The sequence below is a fragment of the Garra rufa genome, chromosome 16, assembly GCF_049309525.1.
Source record: "Garra rufa chromosome 16, GarRuf1.0, whole genome shotgun sequence".
Lineage (NCBI taxonomy): Eukaryota > Metazoa > Chordata > Actinopteri > Cypriniformes > Cyprinidae > Garra > Garra rufa.
Window position 1 is genome coordinate 27,065,054 of NC_133376.1, and position 21,761 is coordinate 27,086,814.

The 21,761-nt window shown below is 39.0% G+C and overlaps 1 protein-coding gene across 4 annotated transcripts in view; it reads right to left on the reverse strand.

The window, feature by feature from the left end:
* Window positions 1-380: 380 nt before the first annotated feature.
* Window positions 381-21,761, reverse strand: part of diaph2 (diaphanous-related formin 2) — a 541,097-nt gene continuing 519,716 nt past the window's right edge. For 2 of the 4 annotated variants that reach the window (XM_073820077.1, XM_073820076.1), the window contains 2 exons: window positions 7,448-7,469; window positions 381-3,613 (listed from right to left, as the gene is read on the reverse strand). In XM_073820077.1, coding sequence (XP_073676178.1) covers window positions 3,478-3,613; window positions 7,448-7,469 — 158 coding nt within the window. In that variant the 3' untranslated portion in view covers window positions 381-3,477. The remainder of the gene's footprint in view (window positions 3,614-7,447; window positions 7,470-21,761) is intronic. The other 2 variants (XM_073820079.1, XM_073820078.1) reach the window with 1 other exon arrangement.

Below are 21,761 nucleotides of genomic sequence, written 5' to 3' on the forward strand. Positions count from 1 at the left end.
GTGGGTGGATCTACCCAGCACAATGAGTACATCCAGCACAGAATCAATTATTGATGAAATGTCAAACTTGATGTGACGGCAGGCACCAGAGTTAATAGACTAAAATGTTAGTCTAGTAACTCTAATGTCATTTTTTATGTATATGAATAATGTGTGAATGGCCCACACTCTGGCAGCATGATCTTTGTATAGAATCTACGATTTTAATCATATCTTTGAAATCATTTATTCAACTAAAAATGGATGGAAAAGAATGCTGGTGGAATGAAATAGTACATTGTACTGCAGTGGTACATTGTGGTACATTGTAAGGCAGTTTCACATTCATCTTCATGTTAAAGCATCTGTATTTCATATTTATCCACTGCTTCCACCACAAGAAATGAAAATTGACAGACTGGTTCTTTATTGACTGTTCAGTCTTCTGCTCTTGTCTACACAAGTCTATCGGAATCACTTGACTGACCGAATGTCCTGACGTTTGCCGTGTTAAGTTCAGGACAAAACCATTTCAATTTTTAGACAGAGATGGTGTTTAGTGCTTTAGGGGACACAGCGTGAGTCTGCATCAAGAGAAAGCATAATTCATAACTCATGGAAATAACACTCAAAAAAGAGACACATGATTTTTTTTTTTTTTTTAAGAAAGTGGTTATTATTTAGTATGATATTCTGTTACATACTCGGGTACAGTGTGCATAACCATTTTCACTTTTTTTTGTCACAGATAAAAATAAACTTAAAAGATGTTACAAATATAAATTGCTTATAAGACAATAAACACAATGTCAAGGAAAAAGAAAAAAAAAAACAATAAAAGGCAGGGCTATGAAGTCTTACATTACCTAAAAAATAAAACAATGTCCTGAGACAGTTGCAGTTGTTCTCACCCATTTAACTTTGATCTTGTTCCAAGCGCCAATTACAGTGTGAGGGAATAAGAGAGAACTGGAGGAGACTTCGGAGAGAGTGGAGATTGAATCACTTGTCAGGAACGGTTACCGTACATGCAAGCAGTCTATTTTGGCAATGATATGCAAAGAAATCACAAATTAAAAGATCGCTCCAGGTCTATACTTAACAAGTTAAAGTGCACCATCATACAGTCTGAACTGAGAATATCGAACAAATGTGAATAAATGAGACAGCAGAGGACCTAAATTGGCACTAGTAACTTCATACTTTCTTGCCTGCTTCTGGTCTCTGCCTAACATCCAATTAAAATATTGGATCTGACTTAAAATGTTACACAGTCAGTCACCTGCAGACTCTAACCTGCATTAGGATATACTCTCTATCAAATACACCACACATATATATTAGCCTATAGCAATACACAAGTTTAACACCAATATCACAGATGGAGGGGAAGATCACTGGTATAAAACAATGTTTTCTTAGGAAAGAGAAAAAAAGATAAATTACACAATTTCGAAGAATATCTCATAAACATTTGACATTAGCGTTGTAAAAATGACGACATCCCTAAGCCCTATAACACAGTCTCAATGGCTGCATTGCTGCTAGTTTCAGTCTTGTGTATGTGATTCATCACATATTAGTGTGATTTGAACAAAAATCCATTGTTTTTCATTAATTCTCATAATCATTGGAAGAAATCTCAGTATAGTAACTTTTTTACCTGATGAAAGTTTGGCACATTTATCAAAACCGGTTCCCAAAGAACAATATTTCTACCCAGAAAGATCACAAATTATCTGGTGCCAGTGACTCTGCCAGTCACATAAAATATGTAACTGGAGTCAGACTGGGAAATAACAATGCATGTCGGAGGTGTCTGCACTGACAGTGTGTGGATGCTGTAATTACCATTAACATGAGTTTAAAATAACCGATAGTGAGAGCCATGAGAGCCGAGCGCAGCTTCTGTTGTGTGGTGTTGGAAACCATTCAAAGGGCAGTTTTAATTAGAAAAGCAAATCAATGGATTGCGATTCGCTGCATCTCGACCTTTCCTTTCTCTCCTGAGAGAGTGTATGACAAACACAGTGTGAGGAGAAAACCTGACTAGCAGTGGTTTGTTTAACAGTACTGTGTTCTGCACTACACTTGCACTGGGTGTTCAAATGATGAGTTTCCCCTCATTTTCCCCAAATGCAGAAGATTTCAGTGTGGCATGTACCAGCATGTGAGTCAGCATGACTCCAGTCACCCATAAGAGACTGTTTTACATACTGTTGCCTGTGGCATTATGGACATGGGGGGCAGAAAACATTATGGAAAATGACTACTCACGCCACAAGCAAAAGTGAGGGGAGGTGGCGGAAAGATTTCACTAATGGCTTTCACATGAAGACAGCCATCATGTTGTGAACGTCGCCTCACTATCTACATTCTTATATCCAAGGCGACTTCTCACTAGAATCAGGTTCACATATAAAAGGCTTTGGGCGAAATCTGTGAATAAATACATATTTTGCAAATTGTGAAAGATGAATTTTGATACTAAATCTGATAAATACTCTTCTTTGTAATGTTTTGGACAGTTTTCAAACAGACAGAGCTGAGTTGGCGAGGTAAATGCTGTAGGTCAGTAAGAGAGAGCTCTTAGGGATGACCAGTGGATCTCGAAAAAATACTAAGCTACAGTTCACTAAAATACTCTTCCATGAGAGGGCTAAAAGCTAAAAGCACAGTGACTTACAAAGAAATCACGAAGAAAACCTGTGACATGTTTGAAAAGCGAATTGAATGGCATCTCTTTGATTCGCATTTGTTTCACATACCTGCAGATTCACTTAATAAAACCTTTGACTCTGCAAGAGAAACGTCTACGAATGTTTGAAGTGTTTACCGTAGATAAAGAGCAATATCTTTCAACCACCTCGGGTACCTTGTGGCACCGGCAGCTCTTACACAGCACAAATGTGTACACACGGTAGCACTGAAGCTAATATCAGCAGCTGTTTCATGTCGCTACATATACAGGATCAATAATGTATTGAGAGGTGGTGATCGGAGATTAAATGGCTGATGGTGGGAATTATTTTTTTCCTGGGCGGGCAGAATCAGTCAAGGTTTTTGTTCAGTCAACACTCCAAATAAAGTCCCTTTGCTGATATGCATACAGAATCATGCAGTCCTTTATGGTGCTTTTGGCCTTTTGTCAACAAGAGCGTGTTGAAAAATCCAACAGCGAGAGATCAAACCACAGCCAATCATTGATTGTTTGCAGATAGCGAGGTGGACGTGAGCCAAATCAGGAGAGTTAGCTTCGCGAGATGCACTGAGATATAAACAGAACTGGCGTAATCATGAAAATAACAAACAAACACAGCCAAATTGAATAGGCCCAATGCACAAAGAGCATGTAGTATATAAGGCTTCAGAGCGGAGTGAGGGTCAAGTGATCCTAGAGTTGTGACGCACATCTTGAGGTTCGGTCTGCGTTCTGTATGCATGTACGTGTGGATGTGTATGTATGTGAATGCCGAAGGGCTCTCTCTCCATTCCTCTTCAGCCCTCCTCAGTGTTGTCCCCACTCTTGGGTCTTTGGCACTTGGCGAACGTCCTTAGCCGGCAAGCGATCATCGGACCATAGGGTTTGCATTGTGGCGCGAACGGGATCTTTCCAAACCAGTGCGACGGTTGTCTGTTCACAGGAAGAACAAGGAAGAACAGTTAGGTGTGTTCACAACAGCATCAGACAAATATGAGACAGAAAACACATGTGGGGAAAAGCAGGAGTGCAGTTAATAGTTAGAAAGAAGACGGGGATCAACATCAGGCACAACAAAGGCAACTGATTAAAAAGATGGTCTGGAGTCAGCTGCTTCTTGTCTGGTGCCATAGTAACACCATTGAGATCCTGCTCCAGTCTCGTACTCGAGAGATCCTCCACCTATAACAACACAGCCTGCAGAAGAGACACTTAATGGGACGCTTCCATACACAAGTACAAAACAGTGCGTACACAGCTGCATGTACTTATCTAAACACCCAAAGGAGTGTCTAAAGAGTTCACCCTGAAAATGAAATTCTGTCATCATTTTGTTTCAAACCGTGTCTATACAATTTTCATAGCAATTCTTTTTGTGTTCCACAGAAGGAAGAAAGTCATTCAGGTTTGGAACAACATGAAGGTGAGTACATGATGACAAAATTTAAATTTTTTGGGTGAACTATCCCTTTAATGTTTAAACTGTGAGATTCTCTGTTTTAAGCAGATTCTTTTTTTGAAACTAGGCCAGTAGGAATATGATGGAGGCAAGTACTAAATGTGCTAGCTGAACTTGGCAACTGAGGCCAGCCCATTATGGGATCACACAAAAGACCCTTTCCACTCCAAACATGGTGTAGCGAGGGGCTGGGTGGGGGCCATGTGGCAGGTGGAGTGGACAACCTTCCTCTTTCCCCCACAGATTGGAGAGCCAAGTCCGTGCTTAAGCCGCCACACCTTTCCTACCTACCCTGGCAGGTCTACCCGTGCAACTGCCATTACTCAGTGCCAGGTGCCTATGCCACCATGGGCTGGGCATAGTTTAATGGAACAGGCCCCATTCATCATGTCAGGTAATGAGTTAGGAGCAAGTGGGCACCACAGTAAAGGTGGATTCATACTTCAAACGAAATTGAAGCCCAGCTCGTTTGCCAAGGTCAGTTGCGGGGGCCAATGAGAAAACAAGCTAGAAATCATTTTGAAAAGGCTGTTTTATGGCTTTGTCTGGGCAAAGAAATTTTTGTAACAAGACAAAGGTGAAATAAAACACAGTCACTGTGGCCAAGTTGTTGTTGTTTTCTTTTTTTTATTACTATTGTTACAGTGTAGGCGAAAGCTCAGGGTTGGTTGATTATAAGAGCAAGTGCTCTGTGCTAACAAATCCACTTTTTGGGTTTGCCTAGAGCCTTTTAATTCAAGCTTCAGTAGACGTATAAATCTGTCCTAACAAGGAGACTCACCACAGGGGAGGGACAATGCTAATAACAAGAGGGTAATACAAAGAGATGGAGATGTGGTTAAGGTAGAGGGAGGAATGGATAAATGAAAAACAGAGCACAAACAGAAAGAGGAAATCCGCATTTCTCTGCAGGACAACGTCCTCTGGCATTGGTGAAAGTTGAGGACGCTGAACTTTGAACTCTGCATGGAAAACACAATATGAGTTGAAATGATGGCTGAGTCTTTCATCCACTTCCACTTCAAAAAGCCAAGCGCCTGAAGGCCTCCAGTCTCTTTCTCTCTGAACTGAATGGGCATTGCACACTGACAGCAGTGATAAAAAACAAAGAACTTTCTGGAACTTGTCAGAGCACAGGCTGTTATTTCAGATTTTATTTACAATTTCTACAAAGGGGTCTCTTTAGTAGGGCTCAACAATAAGCATGGTGGCATACTGTGTATTATAAATGTACAGTATAGCTTGAATGGAAGGTAAGCTAGTTTGGATAAAAGTGTCTGCAACTATCTATATACAGTTGAGGTCAAAAGTTTACATCCTTCTTTCAGAATATGCAAAATGTTAATTATTTAATGTTTATTATTTTACCAAAATAAGAGAGATCATACACAGATTTGTGTATTTGAACCCTTTCCGACAATGCCTGTATGATTTCGAGATCCATCACAAAAGGTTCAAATGCTGATGCTATAGAAGGAAAAATCGTGCATTAAAAGCCGGGGGGTGAAAACTTTTGAACAGAATGGAGATTTGTCTTAGTTTGCCTAAACATCATTTTTTTTTTCTTTTAGTACTGCCCTTCAGAGGCTACAGAAGATAGTTACATGTTTCCCAGAAGACGAAATAAGTTAAATGTACCCTGATCTTCAAGTTCAAAAAGTTTTCACCCCCGGCTCTTAATGCATGGTGTTCTTCTGGAGCATCAGTGAGTGTTTAAACCTTCTGTAATAGTTGCATATGAACCCTAAGTTGTCCTCAGTGTGAAAAGATGGATCTTAAAATCATACAGTCATTGTTAGAAAGGGTTCAAATACACATAAATGTTGGAAAACCGAATAATTTGTGGGACCTGAAGGATTATTCTGAAGAACAGTAGGCAGTTTAACTGCTCAGGACACACAATGAACAACTATCACTAAACAAAAAAACACAGCTGTAGATCATTCAGGTAAGAACACAGTATTAAGAATCAAGGGGATGTAAACTTTTGAATGGGGTCATTTTTATAAATTCAACTATTATTTTCTCTTGTGGAGAAAGAGAAAGATTTTCTCTATATGTAATCTTTTTGACCTTAACTGTAGGACACTAATATAACAACTATACTACTACTACTTTTACTTAGGGTGACCACATCCTGGTCAGGATTTCTATATTGCCTAAAATAATCCAGTTTTGGCTTTCTTTTCATGTTTTCATACTTACTGAAGGTAATAATCAAAAAGTATAGTGAGAGCTATAGAGAGCTCCCTATCCTTTTAAATCTCTCTCATGGTACACACCTAATATCTACAAGTATTTGCATCGCTTTGACCGTTCTCAGGAGCCACGATTGACCGATTATGTACAATGCCTGCATGTTACTGGTCAAAGTACTTTTCGATCATTACCTTCAAATATGAAATTTTAGGCAATATAGAAATCCTGGCCAGGACGTGTCTGGGAAAAAGGGAGCGTATGGTCACCCTACTACTACTACTACTAAAATGTTAGCAGGGCATGTAAAAATCCAAACTAATAGCCTGTGTCAACAGAGAGATCCACTATTCAATAAGACTGCTTGGGTAATATGGTTCCTCATGTCATGGCTACATGCTCAGTGTGACACCATGTAGGATGAAGAAGGGGAAAAAACAATATTAAATAGAGGAAGTACCCACACTGAGAGCGAGGGAGTGGGTGACAGATGTAATGGTAAACAAAGGCCTAGTCCAAACACTGCCATTGTTTTGCCAATTGCTTCCAAGATGCTTATTTTGTAGGTATATTGGAAGGTGCCACACAGACTACAGTCTTTTTGGGATCTGGGAGGGATAGTGGCAGTTCCTCAAGTTTGCGGTCCAAATTGAAAATGGATGAAAGTATTACGACTTGTTTGAGAGTGGAACATAGGGAGGTTTGGAGCATTTGGCCAGACAGGGAAAATAACATCTAGAGAGCAATACTTGAGATAATTGCTCGAGCTCAACAGATTGAAGATGAGATTTAGGTGGGGGGAAAGTCTATGCTTCAACCAAATGGGCAGAAACGACAAACCAACCACCAAAACAGACCTTCCTCCGTCTCTTAATTTGGGCTGAAATGCTCTCTAAGTTTCTGATCTCAGGCACTTCAGTTTAAAATACCCAATCTACGGCAACAATCACACCAACCAGCAGCGATTTCTATTGGGGGACACATAATGAAGCTATTCTCTAAAGGGTGAGCATTCACTTCCACAATAAAAATACACCACTAGACAATTTCAGGAGAACTCTGCTACTGATCACAAATCTGTCAAGTGCTTTTGGGTTTGATGGCTTTTTTACCTGCTTTTCCCCGAGGCACCGTCTTTAGGTTGGATGCACAAAGAAAAAGAATGGGAGTGAAAAAGATTGATGAAAAAATAAGAACATTTGGTTTTCCGCTAGAGAAATGTCTGTATTCCAGGGCTTAATTAAATGATGCCATTGTCTCTCAGTGTTTAGTGGGTGTTGATATAGGAGGGGGAGTGAAACGTGATCAAACGTCATATTTCGCTGCAGAGGGGGATCATGGGATTAGCGCAGATTGGCGAACAACACATTACTAAAAAGCACACAAACACTCACAAAGGACTGAGGAGTTGTCGTAGGCTTGTATGCCTATCCGACACTTTGACTGTATGATTGAGTGATAGGCCCCAGATGGCCCCCTGTGCATTCTTCTAAAGAGATTAAACAACATAATGGATTTTGCATTACTGTCATCTGCCTGTAATTACATGAAGTTACATCATCAGGAGAGTCCTTTGGCACAAGGTTTGCTCCATGAATAACAAATAAGCTTCAATCAACATTCGAGTAGTAACTATGTGAATAAACACAGGTAATTATGACAGTGAATAATTTACATGTTTGATGCAATTCAAATATTCAATATGTATGCAATAAATATTAAATGCGCAGAGGCAAATATTTTCAAATAAACACTTTTTGGTTATGCATCTGTTGTTTTGGATAGACCTTTGTGCCAAGAAAACACACAAACGCACACATACACATACCGTAATGTGCAAACTTGTATCACTTCATATTTTTCCAGCGACAAAATGTAATAAAGGTGATTAAATCTGTGAGGGCCATATGTCAACACACAATGTTTACCGCTTGTGGGCCGTAGAGGGAGGTAAGGCAGAGAGAAAAAGAGAGAGAGCACACACACTGCAGCAGTTGCAGCTATCTACTCTTCTCATCTTCTGCTTGCCTTTGCCAGACTCCAGCTCCATGGGTAATGGAGCACCAGCACCAGAAACAGGAAATATAAAGAGGATGTGATGGTGGGGAGCGTTATTTCTTTATTCGTAAGTTATGGGGCTAGGAGAGGAAAACCTCCACAACAGTTTCACAAACCAAGGTTCCCTACAAAGCTGAGAGTAATTGTTTTGAGGGAGCAGAGGAGTAAGTTGGGAAGGTTACTTCAGCTGCAGAAATGGAGAATGTTAGGTCACAGACGTGGCTGACCCTGAGACGGCTGAAAAGGGTGCTTTGACGCTTTGGAACCTTGATCTGTTGTGGTAAGAAGGTAAAAGCTACACATAAGTGGGCATATGTGTTACGGCACATATGGTTAGTTTTGCTTGTTGGCTTGTTTGCTCAAGGAAAATAAAAATCTGATGTAGAACATATGGAAGCAGAATTTGTTTCAAAATCATCTGGATAGAACTTTGTGCAGATAACCTCTAAATAACCAACTGATATATAATATACATAACAACCTATATACATAACAGGGTCTAATTTGAGGTTGTTTGTCACACCAAGCAATGTTAAATTAGCGTGTTTAAAACAGCAGCTGCATCGTAATCAAATGCAGAACCCTGGGCATGAGTCATTTCAATGAAGAAAAAAAATGTTCCACGCTAGAAAAAACAACAACAACCCAAAGAATAATTATTTGACACTAAAAAATGCTGTGTAAAAAGAAAATAAATAAAGAAAAAAGAATCCTGCTGTATACTTTGGAACATAAGATTGCTTTCACTCTGATCAATGTTGGAAAAAAACCTTTGAAAAACTACAAATGTCCAACCACTAAGTAACACTGATAAACACACTACAAGCTTAAAATAATGTGTTTACTCAAGAATGTCTAAGAAAGACCAAACACTTCTGACCTTCCTTCTGAAAAAGTATCTAGATGATTTACTATATAATAAAAGTAAATGAGGACTCTGAAAAACACTGAAAATTTAAGTCAGCGCTCACTGATAATCTTGACATCTTGATTTGCAAATGAATTGTTCTTTAGAATCTCATTTTTTTCAATAAACTGGTTGATTCAATTAACAGTCTGAATGATTTATTCAGAAATGTCACCCTGGACCACAAAACCAATCATAAGGGTCAATAAAAAAAAGAAAAAAGAAAAAAAAGATTTATACATCAAATGAAAGCTGAATAAATAAGCTTTCTATTGATGTACAGTTTTGTTATGATAGGACAATATTTGGCAGAGATACAACTATTTGAAAATCTGGAATCTGAGGGTGCAAAAAAGTCAAAATACTGGAGTAAATCGTTCTTAGCAATGTATTTCAATTATCAAAAATTAAGTTTTGATATATTTATGGTAGGAAATTTACTAAATCTCTTCATGGAACATGATCTTTACTTAATATCCTAGTGATTTTTGTCATTAAAAAAAAATCAATAATTTTGACCAATACAATGTATTTTTGGCTATTGCTACAAATATAACTGTGCTACTTAAGACTTGTTTTGTGGTCCAGGGTCACAAATTAGACTGATTAAGTTTTCCAATTCAACTGATTCTGTCATACACTAGATGTGAACAAGAGCGACACATTTCACTCACAGGTACTCGCACAAAGCTATTGTAGGATTTCAGAAGATGTGAAACAGAACAGAAGTCATTTGAACCACTTTTATGACACCATTAATGGGACTTTTGCATCATTTTCAGAGCTTTCAAAATGCTCCAGTCCCCATTCATTGCAACTATATAAAACAACCGACTGCATTATTTCAAATTTCTCCTTTTGTGAAAAGAAAGTCATGCGGATTTGGAATGACATGAGGGAGTAAATGCTGTCAGCATTTTCATTTTGGGATGAACTAATCCTTTAAGTACTGGCTGATATCCTGGTTCGTTTTCCACATTGAGATGTGAGCTCTTAAGTGCATTCTCTGCCCTAACTAAAGCAAGAGCGACACCAGAAACACAAGCAAGACAAGACTCCGAAATCCTGCTTTAAGTAACGGCACTCTGCTGAAATTACGGATGTTTAGAGCAAGTGCGGGGCATTTGTCAAACTCAGCCACCGCAGATCCACTAGCAGAGCGTGCAAACATGAGCTTTCCTCATCAAACTAAGATGGATGAGAGCTCAGATAAGCTGGAGGTCTGGTCCGCATTCTACCAAAATCTCTCTCGGAGCCATTTCTAAACAAAGATGGGAGATGTGTAACGTCTAATCTGACAGTTTGTTAAGACTCAGACTAATGAAAATAATGAAATAAGGCAGCAATTAAAATATGCCAAAACTGGTCAGTGCGGATCTGAGTTTTTTCCCCTTTCATCTAATACGGCTTTCAATCAAAGCCAGGCTCTATTTAGACTCTAGCTACCTTGGATATGTGACCCAGATATTTGATACCAGCATCGCCCTCCGCTTTCCACAGTTTTCACCTTAAAGAGTGCATTAAAGTCTCAAGCTCTCGATAAAGAGCGAGGTCCACAGCCTTAGTTAAAAGGCGACGTCTTAGCAGATTTCTGCGAAAGCTTGCTAGCCTGCTGCCCCGCAGCACTCTGCATTGTCCTGCTCGGCTGCACTCTCTCGGCTGGTCAGAGCTGAAAGGAGAGCCAGGCCTTAGAGTAATGTTTCTTGACAGCTCGGCACACAATACGGCACAGGAGAGCTGGAAATCACTACACATGTCGATAAACAAATGCTTATTTTTAGAGGAGAGCGCGATGCACTAGTTTATCTCTGCGGCAGGAAGGCCCTGACAGATCTGTTCCAGGGACAAACAAGGAAAAGGACGAGAAACTACGGCTGGTGTCCAGTGCCGGCAGGCCCAGTATCTTTCCCTTTTACAGGCACAGAAGTAGGACCATGTTTGATGGGATATCAAACGGCTGACGGTCACAGTTGCCAAGATTTCTTACTGGGATCCTCAAGACAGACAAGACAGTCTCTGAGTGTTGGACCAGCTTGGTTTTCAAAAGAGATGGCAGAATTTAAGATCTAAAACAAAAGTAACTTAAAGGAAGAGAGCAGGGAAGCAAAGGCACACACATGCATCAAACCATAAGATGAAAAAGAAAATCTTTCCAATAGATCGCAGCCCAAGGCTAATCTACAGTGCTAATCATCACCTCTGCAGCACTGCAGGGAGGCAAACTTCAGGGGTGAAATAGCCATGTGCTTATGCAGTAACAGAAATACAGCTTGTGCTTTCAGACATCCTACCATCCTTTTACCAAATAAAACCTTTTTACAAGATGTAATATGTCTCAGGTGTACCCACAATGTGTCTGTGAAGTTTTAACTTAAAATACCCCAAATATCATTTATTATATCATTTTGAAAATGCCTATTTTGAGTGGAAGCAGAAATTCTGTTGTCGTGCATGCCTCTGTAAATGCAAATTAGCTGCTGCGCCCTCTTTTCCAGAAAAGGGCTGTCCTTTACAGCTCGTAGCTCATATAATCTGCTAAAAAACATCAGTTTGGTTTGATTATCATGTTTATCGTGCGCAAATCATGTGTTTTAAACCATATTAGTTTAAACAAAGTGCACACATCCGAAGCACATGCATGACATGTGAGTACTAAATGTTGTTCTCTTTCTTGTCTTATTGCGCTTAAACTGTCAAATGTGTGTTTATGTTATCACTCAAACACAAAATCTGAGCGGCTCGTGTTTTCACAAGCTTGCAGAGAGAACAAAAAACTGGGTTGTTCTTTTTCAAGTTTTCTTGGGTTGGTAGATGCACCTGGAACATTATTATAGCACTTAAACACAGAAGAAGAAAAAAAAAGATTTTCATGATACGTCACCTTTAATGTGTTTACGTACTTTATGTATGTAAGTTATCTGTGTAAATAAGCCCTAAAATAAGCCATTATTCAAATTCTAATTCATGGTCTCCATAAATTTTATTAATTATTGAATTAAATGATAAAACAATAGTAGAAACCCAAGTCCCAAGCATCTAATTGGAACATCTAAATAAATAAGATGGTGTTCACCATAAGCCAATATTAACAACAGACATAAAATAAACTGAGATGTCACTATTATCCAATGCCAAAAACTTCAAAAGTGGAAGTGCATGTAAAGCATTGATGAATTGAGATGCAAAAAGCGTTGTGCTCAAATCATGAGTTTTGAACCCTATTAGTTTAAAAAAGTGCACACATCCGAAGCACATGCACGGCATGTGAGTACTAAACTGTGTTCTCTTTCTTGTCTTATTGCGCTTAAACTGTCAAATGGGTGTTTATGTTAAAACACAAATCACACAAACACAAAATCTGAGCGGCTCGTGTTTTCACATGCTTGCAGAGAAAATAAAAATTACTGGGTTGTTCTTTTTCAAGTTTTCTGGGTTGGTAGATGCACCGGGGGCACAATTATAGCACTTAAACACAGAAAAATAAATAAATAAATTCATGATACGTCACCTTTAAAGGAACCGTATGTAGGATTGTGGCCAAAACTGGTACTGCAATCACTTTCAAAATACTGTAGAACGGTGTATCCCCTCCCGCTCCCCCCTGACTCGAGGTTGCCAGCTAAGCTGTAGGAGTAGGCTGCTACAAGGAGCTTCCAATGGCAAGTGACGAGTCCTACACAGTAATTTGTTTTTCTTCTGTTAATTATGTTCATGCTTCACAAGAGATGTTTTGCGAAGTAATTATGTATCACAAAAATTTACAGATGGCGATTAGCCAAATATTTTGTAAAGATGTACTGTAATACCACATTTCAGTCGGAACATAGATTGTTTTCATACCCTGCTAGTGGTGCGATATAAAGCTTTTTATGAACGCATTTAGCACGGCCGACTGTGGAAAATCCACTGTGTACGAAAGCAAAGTTAGCCAAACATAGATGAATCTAACCTGTCCAGGAGAAAATTAGCAACGTTGGCGTCTGTCTTCAAATTCTTCTCCATTTTCAGCCGTCTCCATCTTTCAAAGGCATCTCCTATACAAATCCTTGTTTTATTTCGGACTTTGTCACGACGTATTTCGGATTCATAACGAGGTCTTTAGGTTTCGTAACGTTATACATGTTTTATCCGACACGTTCGTATAGCTGCAGCTGTAACAGAGCTGGCAACCCAGATCACAAAACTCTACTGACTTCGTGATTGGTAGATAGCTGGAGGGTGGAGCCTCAGACCAAAACACAAAATGACAACAATAACATCAGTCGTGGGCTGCAACTTTAACTTTTAAATGACAATATCCTGGCTGGACCACTGTTGTCAGTGATATAAGTATTTGAAATGAACATGATTTCTTAATGTCTAGTGACATGTCAGGGCCATTTTATGATTAACTGACATAAATTTCTTACATACGGTTCCTTTAATGTGTTTACATACCTACATACTACATTCTAAAAAAATTATAATTCATGGAATTAATCAAAGCCTTCATAAATTATATTAATTATTGAATTAAATGATAAAATAATTCCCAAGCATCTAATTGGAACATCTAAATTAATTGGAGTGTTCACCATAAGCCACTATTAACAACAGACATAAAATAAACTGACAGATCATTATTATCCAAAGACAAAAACTTAAAAAGTGGAAGTGCATGTAAAGCATTGATAAATTGAGATGCAAAAACTGTCGCTTTTGGTGCACTGTGTTAGCATCATGGCTAAAGCATGGGGGGCAGATGGGCCTTCTGGCGGGAACATTGCCCCCCAAGTTCAACTCAGGAAAGGTGAGTGGCTAATCCATTAGGATCATGTGCGCTAGGACCCATAGCACCATACTGATCCTTCAAACCTGATAGTGATCCAGCAGAGATCTGGCTTGCCAGTGGAATGAGCATTTGGATGGGCTTCTATTAAGACCCAGGCAGGGCTAGGTTTCCTAAACAACAACCCATGTCTGCACATACAACATTATAAGCAAAGTAAGAAAGTGTCATTTATCCATAACACGCAAGTCTGAATAAATTATCAGCTGTGATTATGCACATACTCAGAGGTGGACGCATGAATCAAAAGTTAACCAGACCAATGCTATTCTCCAGCTGAAGAAAACTGCACAGTTAGCGAAAAGCTTTGATTGACAGTGGGGTGAGTAGACAGAGAAGATAGTTAGACAAATGGATAGCAAGATATTGTTTGACAGACAGATGGAAGCGTAAATGGATGGTTTGGCAGCATGATAAGGTAAATAGACTGATGGATAACTAAACAAATAGAGGAAGAAAATGGCTGGTGTGGTTGCTAAAAAAAACTTCTGTGATGGGGAAACAAGATAGAAAGATAAACACAGATGGATAGTGTTGATATGACATAGATCGATAGATTCTTCAATCATATTTCTTCTTTCAAATGTGATTGTATTTTGGATGAATCAAGGACGGGTGAGAAGCAGCATGTTGACCAGAACAGACATGAGTGAACAGACATGCCTGTGTCTTCTTGTCCATTAAATCTGATGTCACATAAGCACTAAGGGAGGAGAGCTCTATAAATTCACATGATAAACATCACACTGAATATATGCTGAGCAAACACACATGCAGATACATACGCAAACACAAGATGGAAGCTGTGCAGTAAATCAGTGGGTGAGATTGTCATGGAATGTGAAATGAGAGTGATGGAGTAGTGATGTGTGGTGGGGCGGAAGAATTGGAAAATGGAGGGATGGAAGTGATAAAGCTGCTTTCTGCTAACAAGGTCTCAAGATGCCATTTGTACATCTTAATTACTCTTGGCGGAGTGACGTGCTGGAATACGAGTCACACAGAAAATCAGAATACAGAATAAAAGCTATAAAAATCCAAATGAAAATGACTTTTAAGGGTTATTTCACTCAAAAATGAAAATTCTGGCATCACTTACTCATCCTCAGGTAGTTGCAAACACATTTGTTTTCTTACGGGGAACACAAAAGAAGAAATCTAGCTCCATAAACAAGCAAAAAATCATAAAGTATCATAAAAGTAATTCATACATATTATTATGCTCCAAATCCTCTGAAGTTGTATGATAGGTTTGTCAGATGAACTTAAAATTAAAGATGTCATTCTCCTTGGCATGTTCATGAGGGTTTATGTTGGGTATATTATCCTACAAATTCTTTGTTTTTTCAGCATTATTGTGCATTTGAACCCTTTCCAGCCACGACTGTATGGTTTTGAGATCTATCTTGTAACACTGAAGAGCACTGAGGGACTCATACAGGTATGCAACTATTACAGAAGGTTCAAATGCTCACTGATGCTCTAGAAGGAAAAAACATGCATTAAGAGCCAGGGGGTGAAAACTTTTTGAATTTGAAGATCAGGGTAAATTTAACTTATTTTGTCTTCTGGGAAACATGTAACTATCTTCTGTGAGTCCCCCAGTTGTCCTCAGTGTGAAAAGTTGGATCTCAAAATCATACAGTCATTGTTGAAAAGGGTTCAAATACACAAAAAGTCTGGAAAACCAAAAAATTTGTGGAACCTGAGGAATTTTTTCTGAAGAACAGCAGGCAGTTTAACTGTTTAGGACAAACAATGGACTCATGAACAACTATCACTAAACAATAAAATACAGCTGTGGATCATTCAGGTAAGAACACAGTATTAAAAATCAAGGGGATGTAAACTTTTGAATTGGGTCATTTTTTAATATAAATTCAACTATTGTTTTCTTTTGTGGACTATATGTAAACATTTTTTATGTGAAAAACAGGTTAGTACTAAATAAGCAATAACATGCATTTTGTCTGATCCCTCTTATTTTGGTAAAGTAATTAACATTTTGCAAGTTCTGAAAGGGGGATGTAAACTTTTGACATCAGCGGTAATATTATGTAATCTATTCATGAACAAATTATTCTTTGAATTTTTTATAACTCGAATTTTTTGAGTCAGATCTTTTTAATGAATCATTTCACTCAATTCAATCACAAAAAAAAAGTAAAAATGTCACAAACTGGTCTAGTTCTTGAGTTCAGCCCACTGACTTGATGTGTCTGTAGTGGTAACAGGTCACTGGTGGGATAGACTAGTGGGTAACAGCTTACTTTTGCATGGTAAAAGTCATATTTACTAATTTTATGATACTTTTATTATGCTTAAATGTCATTTTTGGAATTTGAAATTAGAAAAGAGCAATCAGTACAAGAGGTTTGGAATAACATGAAAGTGAGTATGATGGCAGAATCTTAATTTGCAGTAATAATGACAGAATCTTCCCAATGGCCACCTGAAGCAGCTCAGGAGGTCATGATGAGACTTTTAAAGATGCCAGGGGAATCGTGTCCAACAGACTCTTTTCTTTAATGAAATATACAAAGGGGCAAAAATAGACCATTACTGCAGCTGTGGTCTGTTTACTAATCCCATCTTCACGTTGAAGATAAAAAAAGGAAGCATGTGAAGGCAAACATTCAGAATTTTAAATCAAACTCTAACAGGTGCCCCATCTATCCAAGTGCACACACACTAAAAACAGTTACAGCGAATCCATTAGAGTAACATCTTTCCAAGCTACCAAACAAAAGTCGCCGTCTCTTAAACCTGTGCCTGGGATTGCTTATGCCTCTCTCCATCTGAGAATACACAAAGCAGACCTTCACTTAAATAAAACATTCTGCTCGTACTTACTTTATTTATTTACTTCTCTTTCTGTGGACTACTTCTCTCACCGAAAGAGCATAAAGATCATGGAGGACCATTTTCACAAAAAACCTCTGACCCATTTGGTGAACGGTCTGGACTGAGTGATGTGTCTTAGGAATAGAGTGAGCTTACATCTTAAAATATTGATTTGAAAGAACTTGCTTGTTTCGAGCAAATTCAACTACTGATGGTCTACGTTTGTCATCTTCCTCTCCTATTATTATCTAAAGAGTATGACTTCTAATCTGGTCACTTCCTTCCACTTCTTTTTCTGATGCTTGCATTCCCTCATTTTACCTCTCTGTTTCTTGCTGCATTTTGTTCTATTTATTGCTTCCTCCCCCACAAGGCATAAAAGTAGAAGCTCTTTTCTCACTTACCGGGGGGGGTTTGAACTTTTCTTGCGTGTTCATTTCCTAAGCATAGGTTATGGCATATGAAAAGTGACAAGTGCGCCACTAAATCAGTTCGATTGCTGCTCAGATGCAGATGTGAAGGTGAAATACAACACAGCTAGATATCCCATGACTACAGGTTTTCTACAGTTTTTGAGATATTATCCGTCAGAACCATAAATGCATGAGCTGAGCTAATTATGGGGATTGCAACAGCATCTCTTTCAGAATGCCAACGACGAGGGATTGGTTGACCTGGGGGGGAGGTTGTTTTGCTGTGTGCGTGGAGCGACGACATGTCCCCGCAGACCTGCGGGCGACAATGGATTTCATGTGAATGAAATATTCATCAACGCTGACTTATTTATCGGGAAGAAGATTTCTGCAGGGGGGCCCTCAAGAGATCACACTCACATGCCAGCCTGTCGCCACTTTACCCGCAAGCTTTTCAATAAAACAAGCAAACAACACGATTCCAACACCTATAAATAAGTCAGCATTCCTGAATAAAGTGCAGTACACAGGGCCTCTCCAAGGCTCTACATCATTCTTTTATAGAGCTGCATGGGCCCGAGCATGTCCAAACAGGATGATAATAACAGGACAACAACTGTGCTAGCATAAATATGGCCATGATGCTAAGCAAGATGCAACATAGCTCTGTGCCACTGCTATTCTGTCCATATGTGGCATCATAAAGGGATAGTTCACTGAAAAATGTAAAATTCTGTCATCATTTGCTCACCCTCGTGTTTGTCCAAACCAGTATACATTTGTTTTTTGCCCTGGAACACAAAAGGAGACATTTTGGATGATTCATTTGGTTGATTTTTCCAAGCAATTGCAGTGAACTGGAGCTTTTTTTTGTGTGACCTTTCCAACATGATTAGGTTATACGTAAAGTCAGAGATGTGCATCACAGAGCTAGTGCAAGATGAGAATTTGTGGTTAAAAAGTCTATACATTTTTTTTATTACAGATCGTTTCGCTAGATAAGACCCTTGTTCTTTGACTGGGATCATGTAGAACCGTTTGAAGCTGCATTGAATCTGCAATTTAGACCTTCAACCAGTTGATCCCTATATAAGTCCACTATATGGAGAAAAATCCTTGAATGTTTCCTCAAAGACCTTAATTTCTTTTCCACTAAAGAAAGAAAGACATAAACATCTTTGATGACATATGGGTGAGTAAATTATCAGGAAATTTTGATTCCGGAAGTGAACTAATCCGTTAAGTTATTTGCAGCAACCAGATCTTCTGAGTATAAAGGTAAAAGAGAACCACATCCGATGCCAAGGACATAGGACAGTGAACAATACTTTCTGTCCTAATTCAATTTCATAATACTGAAAAGACTGGTCAGACTATTCATACAGGTATGAAACGGCATGAGGGTGAGTAAATAATGGCAGAATTTTCATTCGTATTTCTTTCAGCACTAAAATAGATCCCATAGAGTTCCCCAGTGTCTTCCTGTCCCTATTCTTCCTCAGTGAATGGCTGTAGTTTCAACGAGCAGTGCCATCCCACTCCACCTTTTCGCTTTCCTGTTCCCCGGGTGACCGAGAGAACTTGATTAAGCGGGCAGACGGGGTTGCTGGGGCACTGTGAATATTCGCAGAGCATTATGCACCAGCTGCCTGGACGTCTGTCAGTGTGAGCTATTGTTAGTGAGTTTGATTAAGTCTCCCGGTAATAACGTCGTTACATGAAATGTGCTGCAGGGGAGCGGGTGAGATAAAATGTGAGACTCACACCTGCCGGCAATAAGCGCACAGTCCCGTCAGCTCAAAACACGTGTACCTACAGAGAAAAAAATCTGCTGCCTACATTTAAAACCTCACACAGACCTGCAACGTCCAGTGTTTTTTTTTTCAATCCATTTGAATTCAAAGCAACATTACAGAAGTCTGACCAAAAAACATGTAACTATTGGACATTACCAATAGTGCTGTGCAGGAAAATGCACTGCAAAAAAACAGGTCTCCTGATCCTGCTGTTTACCCCTGCTTTCTTGGGAAGCCTTGCAGCTACACACCTGAGTCCATAAGCTTTTCCTGGGATCAATTAGTATTAAAGTTTCACCAGACAAGTTATACCTTCATCTTTGCTTACAATAAAAACTAGACATTATACAATGCAGCCAACTGGAAACACAATATTTGACTCAGCAATGAAATTCTGCAAGTTCCCCAAGAACAATTACTGCCAACTAGAAAACACATTTATAAGATGATCAAATTAGGATTGGCCTTCATGTGAGGACTCTGCAGTGAACAGATCTTTCCTGTCAGCTCAGTACAGGAGGGTGCTTTCTTTTCCCTTCCCACCATTCCACCAGGGTGTCACAGCCAGTTCCAGCCTGAGGACAGTGCATGTCCTGGGCATACCTGTGCTGGCTCTCCCCCATCTCCTGACAGTACCCTTCGCATCACAGCATGGGTCGAGTCATGAGATCTGACAGATGTGCCCTCCATACAACATCTCCCCTTCCCCTACTTTCACAGCCCCCTTTCCCTGCTGCCCAGCAACACCGCCTGACAGCTATCAATATGGATTCCAGCAGAGCTGCAGAGAGATGGCTGAATAAACACAGAGGGAAGGAGACAAAAAGAGAGAAAATCAAAGGCCACACAAGGTAGCCTATTATCCACAAGAACAGGAAATAATTTACCGGCAATTTGTACCTCATTTCGGTTTCTTTTGTGGAGGGGAGCTATTTGTGTTCCAAAAAGACTGGGGAGAGGGCTCTTCACATACATTTTAAAAGTCATACGAATGTGTCAAAATGCCCTGAACCGGTTTTATAATCGACACCTTTATTCCCTCCTCTCGTCCTCTTTGTCTGTTCAAACATTTCTGATACTTTTTCATACGATGCTGTACAAAAAGAAAGCTCATCATTCAAAATAAGTGTAAATTGGTACAAGTTTACGTTTACAAATGGCTGAACGATTGATGGCCCGTGGAGATAACTTTTTTGTTCTGAATAAAACTGCGTGTTGTAAATAAAAATATTTACAAAAGCAAAGAAATTTTCCTCAGCGTGGTCATCCAGTGAGCAAACTGTAATTTGGAATATTTTTTAGGAATAGGAATAAAAAAATAAATAAAAATGGCACCAGAATCAGGTAGCATTCTAAAATGGAAGTTATCTTTCAAAATTATCTTTTTTTTTCTAAGTGAACAACAATGAATGGCTTTTTCACTCACCGTAATCACTACAATATGCAGAATTATAAGGGTTAAAGCTGTGCAACCTCATAGCAAAACTGTCGCACAGTGATTTCCATGTTAATCATAAGATTTCCCAGTGACTTGCATGAGATTTGACCTTTCCATCTAGAACTCAGTCTGTTCTCACGCTTGCCTCATAAATCATTCGGGGAGAAGTGAAGCTCACCTTCAGATACATGCTAGATAGGACATCAACACATTCTCACAAAATCTTAGGTGTTTGTTGATATTTTCTTTGTTTTTATTTCACACATTACATATTAAAAGAGAAGGTCACTTCCAGAACAAAAGTTTACAGATAATTTACTCACCCCCTTGTCACCCAAGATAATCATGTCTTTCTTTCTTCAGTCGTAAAGAAATTTCAGGATTTCTCTCCATATAGTGGACTTTTATGGTGCCCCCGAGTTTGAATTTCCAAAATGTAGTTTAAATGCAGCTTCAAAGAGCTCTAAACCAGTGTTTCTCAACTCCAGTCCTCGGGACCCACTGCTCTGCACATTTTGTATGTCTTCCTCATTTAAGGCACCTGATTTTGATCATCAGCTCATTAGTAGAAAGATTCATGAACTGAACTGAGTGTGTCAGACTCAGAAACATACAAAATGTGCAGAGCAGTGGGTCCCGAGGACTGGAGTTGAGAAACACTGCTCTAAACGATCCTAGATGAGAAAGAAGGTCTAATTTAGCGAAACGATCGGTTATTTTCTAAAAAAAAAAAAAAAAAAAAAAGACAATTTATGTACTTTTTAACCTCAAATGCTCGTCTTGTCTAACTCTGTGTATTCTGGTTCAAGACAGTTAGGTTATGTCAAAAAACTCCCATCTCATTTTCTCCTCCAACTTCAAAATTATCACTGTTTTACCTTTTGTTGTAAAGGGTGTTTGATCTTCTTTGCACGTTCACTTTGTAAACACTTGGTCGGTACTTCTGCAGGGATGCAGGAGGATTTTGAAGTTGGAGGAGAAAATTAAAAAATATATATATATATATATATGTCAGTTTTTCAAACTACCCTGTACATTTTTGTTCTGGAAATGAACTTCTTTAACATTACTAATATTTCAGTCATGCTCTTTCCTAAGTTTTATCAAGTTAAAACTTTAAATTGCTTGTACTGTCACTGATT